The sequence below is a fragment of the Miniopterus natalensis genome, chromosome 2, assembly GCF_054644295.1.
Source record: "Miniopterus natalensis isolate mMinNat1 chromosome 2, mMinNat1.hap1, whole genome shotgun sequence".
Classification (NCBI taxonomy): Eukaryota; Metazoa; Chordata; class Mammalia; order Chiroptera; family Miniopteridae; genus Miniopterus; species Miniopterus natalensis.
Genome location: NC_142082.1, coordinates 142,162,434 through 142,174,719, shown reverse-complemented (window position 1 = coordinate 142,174,719; position 12,286 = coordinate 142,162,434). Strand labels below are relative to the sequence as shown.

Here is a 12,286-nt window from a genome sequence, read left to right as displayed (position 1 = left end):
TTATCAAATATAGGTTATAAAATAAGAATGCTTAAAGGAAGGAATGATCAAGAAACCAAATGTTGATTGGATTTGAGAAAAGAACCAAAAGGAACTTTAAGAAACAAAAAAATATAAAAGAGATCTTAGAAACTTACTGGACAAGTTGACCTCATCTTAGAAACAGCTGAAGAGATAATGAACTGGAAGAAAGATCTTAATAAATTGTGCAGAATGTAATTTCTTAGAAAGGCAAATAAATGGAAAATGGGAGGTTGGTATAGAATGGTAGAACATAGGATGAGAAGGTATATTTTATTAGAGTTTCAGAAGGAAGTAATAGAGCAATTGGTGGAGAAGAAATATTTGAAGAGATAATGGCTAAGAATTTTATGGAACTGATGAAAGATACATTAGATTTCAAAGAGGTTAGTGAATCTCAAGTAGAATAAATTAAAAAGAATTTCACACTTACACTTAACGATTGCAAAACACCCTTTACAGAGATTAAGCAACCACAGATAAGAGATTAGGAGTGTCAGCTAGATTAATGGCTGATTTCTGATGAGCAGTAGTGCACATCAGAAGGCAGTGGAGATATCTTTAATGTGCTGTAAGGGAATATGTCTCTAGCAAGAATTCTGTATACAGCAAAGGTAGAGGATAAAAATAAAAGTATTTTTAGAGGAACTACAATTTGAGAGTTTACTAAAAAATACCTGAATGATATCCTTGGGGGGAAAAGAAAATGATTCCAGAAGAAAGGTCTGAAATGCAAGAAAGAATGATGATGGTCATAGAAAATAGTCAACATTTATGTAAATTTAATAAATTTTGACTATAAAACAAGAATAATAGTATATAATATATATATACACATAGGTACAAAGTCTTTTATTTTAATATACTAGGCACTGTCACATTTATGCTCTTATCTGAAAAATCCCTAATGTAATAAGCTTTTTTACTTTAAGTTTCATATCTGTTATGACTAAAACTTACGTCACCATTTTAATAGAATGCTTTATTAATGAAATGCTCTATAAGGGGAAGAAATCCCTGATCTGGTTATTGTAGCAGATCATGGTCCCTTCTGACCCATATCCACGTTATGTACTTTTTGCAGTTGTATTAATATAAATTGTAATCATTGTATGGTTAATGCTGACTTCATACTTAATCTCTGTGTGTCTTTAGTTGGACATATTTCTCATAGGATAACCTGTAATAGAGAGAGAGTAGTACATGTGGATTGTTTTAAGAAGTGGTGAGATGATATATGTAAAGCGTTCAGTTCAGTGCCTAGGTCATAGAATTGCTTAATTGCTTTTGTTACTGTGGTTATGGTTTTTTTCACTCCATTGTATGAAAGCATTTTCCATTTTGATGTTTTTCATATTTCATTAACCCTAACATGCACGTCTGGTGCACATTGTAACTCCTCTGAAAATAGGGATACATCCTAAAATATTTGGTGTGTCATAGTTTAATAAATGGCAATTTTTTCTTTGTGATATGTTAGTGCCCCTTTAGATTTTATAAAATATGGTAGTGTATCTTTATAATTTTGAATGGTTGTGCACTCCTTTACCAAATGAATGTGTCATAGTTTCCTTTTTCCTTGTCTGACTTTGAGTTAATTCCATTTCTTGGCTCTTATAAATAGTGTTAATACGTGGGAACGAGTTGCAGTATTTTATGCAATCTCCAGTAAAGAATGAGTTGGCAAATTTTATGCCAATGTGGGAATTATTTTTAAGTGCTTTGCTAATTTAACGAGTGTAAAATGGTATTTTATTTTCCTAGTATTTGTTTTTAGTGTTCTGTTGCAGTTTTATGTTGTCATCCATTTGTCTGTTGTGATTTGCACCTGTTTCTTCAAAGCTAATTTTCTTTGACATGATAATTTACTTTTAACTTCACCTTGCAGTTATTTTGATGTAATGTATTAGTGTTTGTGTAGTGGACTTTTGAGAGTGTACAGTTGAATTACCTCCTATTCAAAACCAACATACTTTATAAAAAAGGATATGGGGTATTTATACTTAGTGTTAATTTCTTTTCAAGTATTAATACAATTTAGTTCTTAAAATAAGGAATTCCTACCTCAGTTTACAGCTGAGAAAATTGACACTCAGATGAATTAGGAAAATTTCCCACGATTACACAGTTGTTAATGTTAGAGCTAGGTTTTGAATTCAATTGTAATTCTGGAGCCTCAACCATTATATGTTTACATAATGATTATTAAGTACCTTGAAATAACAGTTCCTATTCTGCTTTACTAAAGCCACATACTACTATGCATAACAATTTAAGTTTCTGTGAGAGCTGTAGTCTTTATTATTTGCCATTTTCTTGGGTAGGGATATAACTGGTATTCTCAGAACTGAGGAATGTGAGGGAGGAGGAGGGTATGTAAGTACATAGATTTTCTTCTATTAAAGTGCTTAATATCAAGTTTAATACTGTTTACATGGCAGGGAAGCTAGGTTTATCACAAATTCCTCATAGTTTTTTCCTGCTGTCAGAAATTAAGCTCTACGTAAATTCCCAAATCATATTCATTTAGCTCAGTTGTAAAGGTGAAGTTGTGGGAGGGTACTACTGTGGTGAAGGCAGAAAGGGTGTGTGTTGTCTGTAGGGAATTTTTAAACAATAAATTGACTAAAAGGCATATGCTTATTATTCTATACCTGGCAATTCTAAACAGTGTCAGTGGTAAAATAATGCCACTGCCATCACCATTTTAGGCCCAGCCTTTGCTCCCAGCATATGAATGAACTTTGACATGGATAAGGACATTGTGTCTGGGTGTTCCCTTTTTCCCAAATTGAGTTTCAGTTGATAAGCAATCAAAAAATACATGGCAAGCTATACAGTGTAATTAAACAATGTTTCATTGGTTCTTATTGTCATGTTAGTCATAATAGTTGCACAGTAAGGAAACTCAAGTAAAAAATCGGTTTATTAAATTAAAAGGTTACTGAGGAATTTCATGGGACATAATTGCAGGAAGTACAGTCAGGGCTCCCAGAAGCTGAGTCTTCTCAGCAACTCTGAGGGCTCTGAAGTTCCACCTACCCAGAGTCCTGCTTTGGTTAGCCATTTTTTGGTGTTGGTTATACCTTAAACGCTGATGAAAAAAAATTTTTTTAAACACCATGAGTCAGTGTCAGTTGTAAGACCACCCCCCATGTAGACAGAATTTATAACAATCTCCTGATACATGGCTCAGTGTGTACCAGTTATTTTTCATGAAAACTGAATCCCAAGTATATGCAGGTCATAAGCTTGAAAGCACCTTGCCCTTTGAATCTGCCTTCTAGTGCTTGCCATCCAGGGAAAGGGCCTATAGCCGAGAAGACAGTTAAAAGTAACTTTCTGGAAAAGGTGTACTTTTTGAAAGGGTCATTAATGTATTTGAGAAGGATCGAGTCCAGTTGTTTGGTTTACTGAGATAAGAGAAGTGTATTTGTGCATCCTGCTTTCTTCTCTCTCCATCTTTTGAATACTCTTCCCCACCCTGCATACTGTGACCCATTTCTACTTTTCACCTGTGTGTCTGATTAAATGATGTATGCAAAAGATCACTTTGTATGGTAATTTTACATAGTAATGTTGTGGACATTAAGCAGGGGCTGGGCGGAGAGGGTAAAGGGGGGGAAATTGGGGGACATCTGTGATACTCTCAACAGTTAAAAAAAAAGAATATACACTTTAAGGACAAATTTGGAAAAGCACATTCTAATGTAGGGCATTTCCAGTGATAGATCAGACTCAGAGGAAGGTCTTTGTTTCAGCTTGAATAGCAATAAAAATTACATACTCTAAAATCTCTCTAGATAACTCAAAATTTTCTCTGGATAAACAAACACATGGTAATGTCAAAGATATATGAATAGTCTGAATACATTTTATGACATTTGCAAGTAGATTGAGGTAAAGCAATATTTCTATATTAGTACTGTTGTATAAATATTTATTATATAGGTAGCTAAATTTTATATAGATACATTTCAAGTTCATACACTTAAAAAGATTTTTAGTATCAAGTTACGCCAAAAACTTAAAATAGTATTTGATATTTATTTATTATTACATTACTTAATATTGCGGTTTTCTTCACACTTAATAGAAAAAGTCTTTTACCTAAATCTGTATTTTTAATGCACTGACTTTTAAAATTTACAAATAGATCCTTTGATTATTTAGCAGGTAACATCTAAAGGAACTGGTTTAAATCCTAATGCCAAAGTGTGGCAAGAAATTCCTCCTGGAAATACTGATGCCACGCCAGTAACTCATGGAACTGAAAGCTCTTGGCATGAAACAGCAGCCACATCAGGGTCTCATCCTGAGGGTGAGTCCTAAATATTTTGTCAGAACAAATCACATTTTGTTTAAACATATGGCCAACCCAGTTTATAGAACTTTGGGGTACATCCTTTGATTATTTGATTAAATATGTTTATAAACGTTTAACATGTAGTTTGTATACAATTCTCATATTTGGTGTGAATGGTCACTAATTTCAAATAATAGCTGTATCGTCCAGCCTTTAAGCCCATTTATAAAATGGTATTTAGAAATTAGTTTTGATCTACCATCATTGGCAATGCTATTTACCTACTTATTTGACCTTGGACAATTGACTTAATTTGTCTATGCTTGTGTCCTTGATCTATAGCTCAAACAATAATAATAAAAATAGTAATAATAGTTACTTTTGGCAGAATTAAGTTAATAAAAGTGCATTAAGCTGTCTGATAGATGGTGCTATATAAGTTTAAGCTACTGTTAATCATTTTACCTTACCCATAATTGTCAAAACTTAACTGCCTTAAGAAGAGAACTTAAAACTACGTGGACATTTCCCCAACTGGTAGAATTCCTTGAAATCTTGATATAGAAGACGGGGGGCCCAGAGTTCCTAAAGATAGAATTTAAAGAATTCCCTATTTATTTTCAGTATGTTTTCTTTTGTACAGGTAATACAGAGCTTTCAGATGACATGTGTAAGGAATATGAAGTAATGTATTCATCTTGTGAAACAACAAGAAATTCTACAAGCATTGAAGAATCAGCTGATGGAATGATTTTAGGGCCGGAAGATCTGACTTACCAAATATATGACGTTTCTGGTAAGCTTTAGGTTTTATTGGTCAAATGAGAATTCAGTATACTAGTTTTCTCACCCCTAGTCCCAAGTCTCTATCATTGTTCCAATTATCTTATGGCATTGATTAGTTTATTTTCTTATTGGGAAAGAAGTTAATGTTAATGAAATGTTGTTAGGTAATACTGTTTTTAAATGGCCAAACATGAAAATTGTAATTTAAAACGAATATTAACTTTAAACTTCCTACTAAAGGAAAGTGTGAAATTAAAGATAAAAGGGGAAAAAATAGTTGAAAAAGGCCTAAATTACAATTTTTCATAGGATTTGAGTTTCTTGGACTTTTAGTTGGAATCAATGCAGATCCTGTCAATTTTCCCATCACTTTTGTCATTGTGAAATGCATTTGTAAATGTGAAGTTGTGGAGATTAATTTTAAGGAAAAGACTGTATTAAAAACATGGTTTTACTACAATTTAACTTGTGGAACATGGTGGGGTTTTTTTTCACATTCACTTAACTGTCGTGGATTAGTAGTTGATTGGATTTAAAATGTGTGAAATCTAAAGGAAACTAAAACTGGACCATAGACCCTCATGACCTAACTTCATTTTTCTAATTTCCAAAGGGTCTCTTTGGAAAATAAGTGTAATGGGAAGGGGTAGGCATTTCTGTCTTTGCCTTCCATCAAGGTATATAAACCTTTGTCTTCAATTTCCTTATTTATTATAAATACTTGGACTAGATTTCTAAAGTCTATTGGCTTGTAAGTTGATTTCTGAATTGGAGTAAGATGGTATTTCTATATAATAATTTAAGGTGGCAGGTTCTACTCTCTGCTTATGGTCATAATATACCTAACTACCGGCTACTTTGAATATAGAGTTGATTTACGTAATGTGGCAACCAGTTGGTATATTATTAAGTTTGCTATAATGACATTGAAAGGTTAAATGAAATTATTGCTCATTTAGCTGGCAATTGGGTAGATGAATTTTGTATTAGAAGGATTGTATATACATAAAAATAGAATGTTTATATTCATTTTAATGAAGTTAATTTAATATATAATATCATTTTGAATATTGAATAGTAAGACAAGGTAATGCTAAAGTCATACACAGACTTTATCTTTACATACACCCTATTGTCTGTATGTTTAAAGGAAGTTAAATATTAATGCTTTTAAGAGTCGCTCAGTTGGTTGAGCATCATCTGTGCACCGAAAGGTTGCCAGTTCGATTTCCAGTCAGGGCAAATACCTGGGTTTCGGATTTGATTATCTAGTCATAGAGCGTATGGAAGGCAACCGATCAGTGTTTTTCTCTCACGCTGATCTCTCTCTCTTTCCCCCTCTTTCTCCCTCTTCTCTCTCTAAACATGTCCTCAGGTGAGGATTTGGAAAAAAAAGAAGAGGACAAATTATATGCTTTGGGTCTGTGTAAGAGAATAATGGTTTTCCAGGCTTGAGTCCGGAAAAAGGTCTCATGTTCTGGGTTTAAATAATAGAAAGCATAGGAGACTGTTAGTTGATCTGGTTCTTTGGATGTTTGAGTGCTTTAAATATTCCTAGGAAGATAATGGTGCTCTAAAATTAAGGAACAAAAAGAATATTAAAAGATAGAAGTTTAGCCCGGCCGACATGGCTTAGTCGTTGAGCATCGACCTAGGATCCAGGAGATCTTGGTTTGATTCCCAGTCAGGGCACATGCTCGGGTTGTCATCTGTGCAGGAGGCAGCCGATCAGTGACTCATCATTGATGTTTCTAACTCCCGCCCCCTCTCCCTACCTCTCTGAAATCAATAAAAACATATTTTTTAAAAAAGAGAGAGAAGTTTAAGGAGCGTGACTAATACCAGATTTTCTGCCAATACTATGGGGGCAGGTGCCTATACATATACATATATTTATATCCACTTTGTTTAGCTAGCCCTGTCTTCAAATTTAGATTGATATTAACTCTTGTTCTTTATTTTAAACTATTTAGGATAGTATTTTACAATATGTTAACTGTATTATATTAATGGTGTTTTGTTAATTACTTGATAAAAGTTTTTAAACTGATGTGAAATCTCTAAAGAATGAAGAATAGATTGGTTGAAAGAAATTAGTTGGGCTTTAAACTATCTGAATTATAAAAAATAATAAAGAGTTTAATTTGATGAGTTTAATTTGTATATACTTTGTGACTTATTCTAAGTATAACAATATGTAAAGTTTACCACCTATGGTAATTTGGTATTAATTTTTTTCCCCTCTGGTTTTCTGCCATCAGGAGAAAGCAATTCAGCAATTTCTACAGAAGACCTAAAAGAATGTCTGAAGAAACAATTAGAATTCTGTTTCTCACGGTACACTATCATTTTTGTGTGGATATTTCTCCTTTTTTTGAATTGTTTGGTTAGTAGATGTAAAATACCTGGAAGAATGGTGTTTTTAATTTTCTTCAGTGATGTATTCTGGTATCCTTCTATATTTCTTTACTAGATTTAAAGGTGTAGTCTTCAATTGGAATATGCAAAGGATATTCTATTCTCGGTAGAAAGATAATGAAATTTCTCTTGGATGCTTTTTTTATGAACATGTTCAGGTTTATGGTTCTCAAAAAAGTAGTTATTTCTTAATTTATATTTTTTAGTAGTTGGCTCTTTGATCATAGAGTTATTTTTAGTAAGGGAGGTGAATGGCATAGAATTTATATTACCAGTGTCTTCTATTAAATAAGTTCTTTCAGGCAAATGTTCCAAGGTGTCTTATTTACAGATAAGATTATTTAGTTATATTTACACGTTAGACATCTTAACACTTCAATACGTAGAATTGCCCCTTCCAAAATAAGTTATCGTTTTGGAGATAGAAACTTCAGTGAGAGAGAAACATTGATCTGCTGCCTCCTGCATGCCCCCTACTGGGGATTGAGACCCAAACCCGGGCATGTGCCCTGACTGGGAATCAAACCAGTGACCTCTTGGTTCACGGGTCGACGCGCAACCACTGAGCAACACCTCCCGGGCCATTGGTTGCTTCTTATATGTGCCTTGATCGGGGGAAAACCTTGGTATATCGGGACGACGCTAGCCAACTGAGCAACCCAGCCAGGGCCTCACAAGTGTTCTTAAAGTGAACATGAAGATTTGAACTTTTTTTTTTTTTTTTAAATATATCTTTATTGATTTCAGAGAGAGGAAAGGAGAGGGAGAGAGAGATAGAAACATCAATGATGAGAGAGTCATTGATCGAGCCCGCAATGCGGGCATGTGCCCTGACGGGGAACTGAACCCCGATCACCTGGATCCCTGGTCGACGCTCAACCGCTGAGCCACGCCCGGCCGGGCAAGATTTGAACTTCTTGATTTGCATGGTTTTGTGGTGGTTTCTGGGTCAAGTGAATATTGAACCATTTTCGAGGGCACCTCAGGCCGCTTTCAGGAAGAGCCTTTTTATTTCTAGACACAGTCCACTCTCAGCTCAGATTTAATTGGTTCCTCATCCTAAATATCTCCCTTTTCATTCCCTCTCTCTTTTCTTTGTCTTCATAGTCTAGTACAGACCCTAAAATAAAAGCAAGAACCTTCTGTCTTTCTTTTCTCTAGTCAGATATAGTTAACTTTCTGTAACATACTTGTAATAGTTATTTTAAAATCTTTGCCTACTAACTGGATCATTTGTGTGTCTGCTAATATTCTGAGCCTTTTCTTTTGATTCTGTCATAATTTTTCTGCATTTTGCGTGTCTTATAAATTTTGATTATATGCTGGACATTACATATAAAAGAAGCTAGAAGCTGCAAGTGATATAATTTTTCCATCTAGAAAAGATTTGAACTTTCTTCTAGTAGGCAGAAATAGAATAATTGCTTCAATTAAGCTGGGCCAGGGCTGAGCAGCCATTTTAATTAGACTCGGTTCACCTCTAATTTATGTTCGTTCCTTAGGCATGACCTTCTCAGGCTTTTGATTTAGAACTTGGCAGTTTTCTGTTACCTCAGTCCTGAAACACCAAGGGAGATTTAGCTCTGTTCTTCAGAGGTTTGAGATTAGTTCTTCAGCCTCTTACCTCATACAACTTTAAAATCTGGCAAATGTCTTGTGGAGGAAACGTGTCTTTTGTTTGATGCAGGGTTCCTTCTCTCTTCCCCTGGAACTTCCACAAGACCAAAGAGATTTACTCTTTTCAACTTGACTCCCAATCTCTCATCTCCCTCCTTAGAACTCAGTAAACACAGTTGTGTGTTGGGGCTGGGGCTCCTCTAGTTTCCAATTCATAATGCCTGTCCTGTGCAACTGCTGAAAGCTCTGCTGGTTTTCCTCTGGCCTGTGATCGGCAAATGCCCTCAGGAAAGGAAGATCATTTTCCTGGAGTTTCATTTTGTTCTCATAGCTTCCACAGTTCTTTTATTTTCAAAAACATAATTGTTTCAAGCCTTTTTAGTTGTTGCAATGGAAGTGGGAGCTTTTGCTTGTGATAATCTACCACATTCTGCTCAGCACTGTGTTACAGTTCAAACCAGCTGGGTAATTGACATTTGTAGGTCAGCAAAATGGCCATTAGTACATGTCAGATATTAGTCATAATTATTCAAATCCTAAATGTTATATCCATTAAGTTGACTTACTTCTGTGAGGTATAGTTTAAGGGTTTGACAATGTTTTATAAGAATAGACTTGCTGAAAATCAGAGTAAACTCAGGCTACAACTTTTTAGTTGTGCAAATTTTATGTTTATTGTTTCTTATTTTAAAGTTCTTAAAGAATTTTTTAGCCCTGGCCGGGTAGCTCCTTTAGTTAGAGTGTCATCCGGATATGCCAAAATTGCAGATTCAATATCCCCCATCAGGGCACATACAAGAATCAACCAATGAATGCATAAATAAGTGGAACAACAAATTGATGTCTGTGTCTCTCTCTCTCTCTCTCCATATATATAGATAGAGATATAGATTTTTTTTTTTGTAAAAGATTTTTTTATTTATTACGGTGTTACTGGTATGTTACTCCTTTGGTGCTGAATTGAGTTCAACCTTTACTGCTTTCCCCTGTGTTCTCATTTTTCTTCCAAAAGCAAATAACCACCACCTGTTGACAATTGTAACCTTTAAAAAGTAATTACTACTGTTTTACTATAATTTGAATTTAAAGGCCTTTGACCCTAGTCTTTACCAAGCACTAGGGCTTTGAAACACATTTTTGAACCTCAAAGACCCTTCATGGAACCTGTATTCTGGCCGGGGGGGGGGGGGGGGGGCGGGTGTCACAAAACAGTAAATGTAATAAATAAGCAAAATAGAAGTGTTAGGTGATAATCACTATGGAAGAAAATTAAATAGAGCACTGTAAGCAAGGGAAGGGACATCAGGAGTGCTTGGGTGGTTTCAGTTTTAAACAGGGTAGTCATTAAGAAGGTGCCTTTTAAGCATAGACGTCTAGATATTTATAACCAGACTGCTTCAAAGATTTGATGTGAATAAGGTATGAATTTTATTTTACTTTAGTTTGTTAAATAAGATTTTATGTGTAAGACAGAAGTGTTTATATCTTTTTAAAAAATGTATCTTAAAGAATCTTTAGTCTTAATTTTTAAATTTATTTTAATGTAAATTAAAAATCAAACATTTATAAAAAAAATGCAAACATTCAGAAACTTAAAATCCTCCATGATCCAACTGCATATTCTAGCATCAGTGATAAAGTGTTTATAAGATGGAACTACACTATATATACTATTTTGTAACATACTTTTAAATTTAATACTAACCTCTTTTCATATTAATATAATTTCATAAAATCCCTTGTTCAAAACTATTGGGCCCAAAAGGTGAAGGGATTAAGCCCAAAACAAAAACTCACAGGCACAGACAATAGTATGGTGATTACCAGAAGGAAAGAGGGATAAGGGGCGGTAGAAGAAGATGTAGGGGGTTTAAATGATGATGGAAGAAAACTTGACTTGAGGTGGTAAACTCACAGTACAATATACAGATTATATGTTACAGATTGTATGTAGTATAGAATTGTATGCCTGAAACCTATCTAATTTTATTAACCAATGTCACCCTGATAAACTATTGGGCCAGTGTATTTGGGGATTCAGAATCTTTCTGGTAGTTGTTAGAGCATATCTGTTTATTATATATTTTCATAATTGTGTTATTTCTGATAGCATAATTTTATTTTCCTAGACTTAGTGACAAAAGTGAGTAAGGTACTGCTTTAGGTGCTTTTAAAGAATTGTTTGTTTTATAGGACTGTTGCATTTATTTATTTACTTTTTATTTATTGTTTTTTCAGAGAAAATTTGTCAAAGGATCTTTACCTGATATCTCAAATGGACAGTGATCAGTTCATCCCAATCTGGACAGTTGCCAACATGGAAGAAATAAAAAAACTAACCACAGACCCTGATCTAATTCTTGAAGTGTTGAGATGTATGTAAATCATACCTTTTAGCTTTTTTTTTTTAAGTCAAAAAATTAAATGTCCTTTTCATTTCATATTATACAGGGAATTGTTTTAACTCCCAGTTTTTTGCAACTCTATTCCAATAATTTATCTTTACTGACTGATAAATAGTTTCTATATCAATTCTACACCTTCATTGTTCATTTTGATACCCAATTACACATATAAGCAATTAAATCTCAGTTTTCTGGGCTATTAGAAAGTTTTATGTGTCATTTTCACACCACCTAAAGCAATCTATTTCAAACTTTTAAACCCAAGTAGTACGTTTTACATCACAGTTCAATATATATACCTCATACCCACATACAACTGAAATGCTACACAGATTAATACTAAATGCTTGCAGTGAACTAATTTCTTTTAGTCTAAACTGATTGACAACGTATTAAAGAGTTGTAACCTACAGTTTGACAAACACTGCTCTAAAATTTGGTAAAGAATTTTTATTTTCAGGTTGAAGTTGTAAGAATTTTTAGTGATGTTTATATCGTGCAAGTATTTTTCGTAACATCTCTCATGTGGTTTTTGTTAACTACTTGACTGAATAAAGGCGGATCTTAATTTTTATATGAAATGTTATTGGAAATGTTTGAAAGTTAAATATAGCAAGTCCAATAATAGACTTACTACATGGGAGTAGAGGATTTTCATTCTCAGAAGGCTAAAAACATTTATGAGATAGCCTCTAATTGCTTTGTGCAGACATCATTTCTTAAAATGATCCAG

The 12,286-nt window shown here is 33.9% G+C and overlaps 1 protein-coding gene across 7 annotated transcripts in view; it reads left to right on the top strand.

The window, feature by feature from the left end:
* LARP4 (La ribonucleoprotein 4) overlaps positions 1 to 12,286 on the top strand; it is a 65,754-nt gene that overhangs the window by 17,058 nt on the left and 36,410 nt on the right. For 5 of the 7 annotated variants that reach the window (XM_016201271.2, XM_016201268.2, XM_016201274.2 and 2 more), the window contains 4 exons: positions 4,195 to 4,342; positions 4,971 to 5,123; positions 7,375 to 7,450; positions 11,387 to 11,523. In XM_016201271.2, the coding sequence (XP_016056757.1) occupies positions 4,195 to 4,342; positions 4,971 to 5,123; positions 7,375 to 7,450; positions 11,387 to 11,523 (514 nt within the window). The remainder of the gene's footprint in view (positions 1 to 4,194; positions 4,343 to 4,970; positions 5,124 to 7,374; positions 7,451 to 11,386; positions 11,524 to 12,286) is intronic. The other 2 variants (XM_016201269.2, XM_016201275.2) reach the window with 1 other exon arrangement.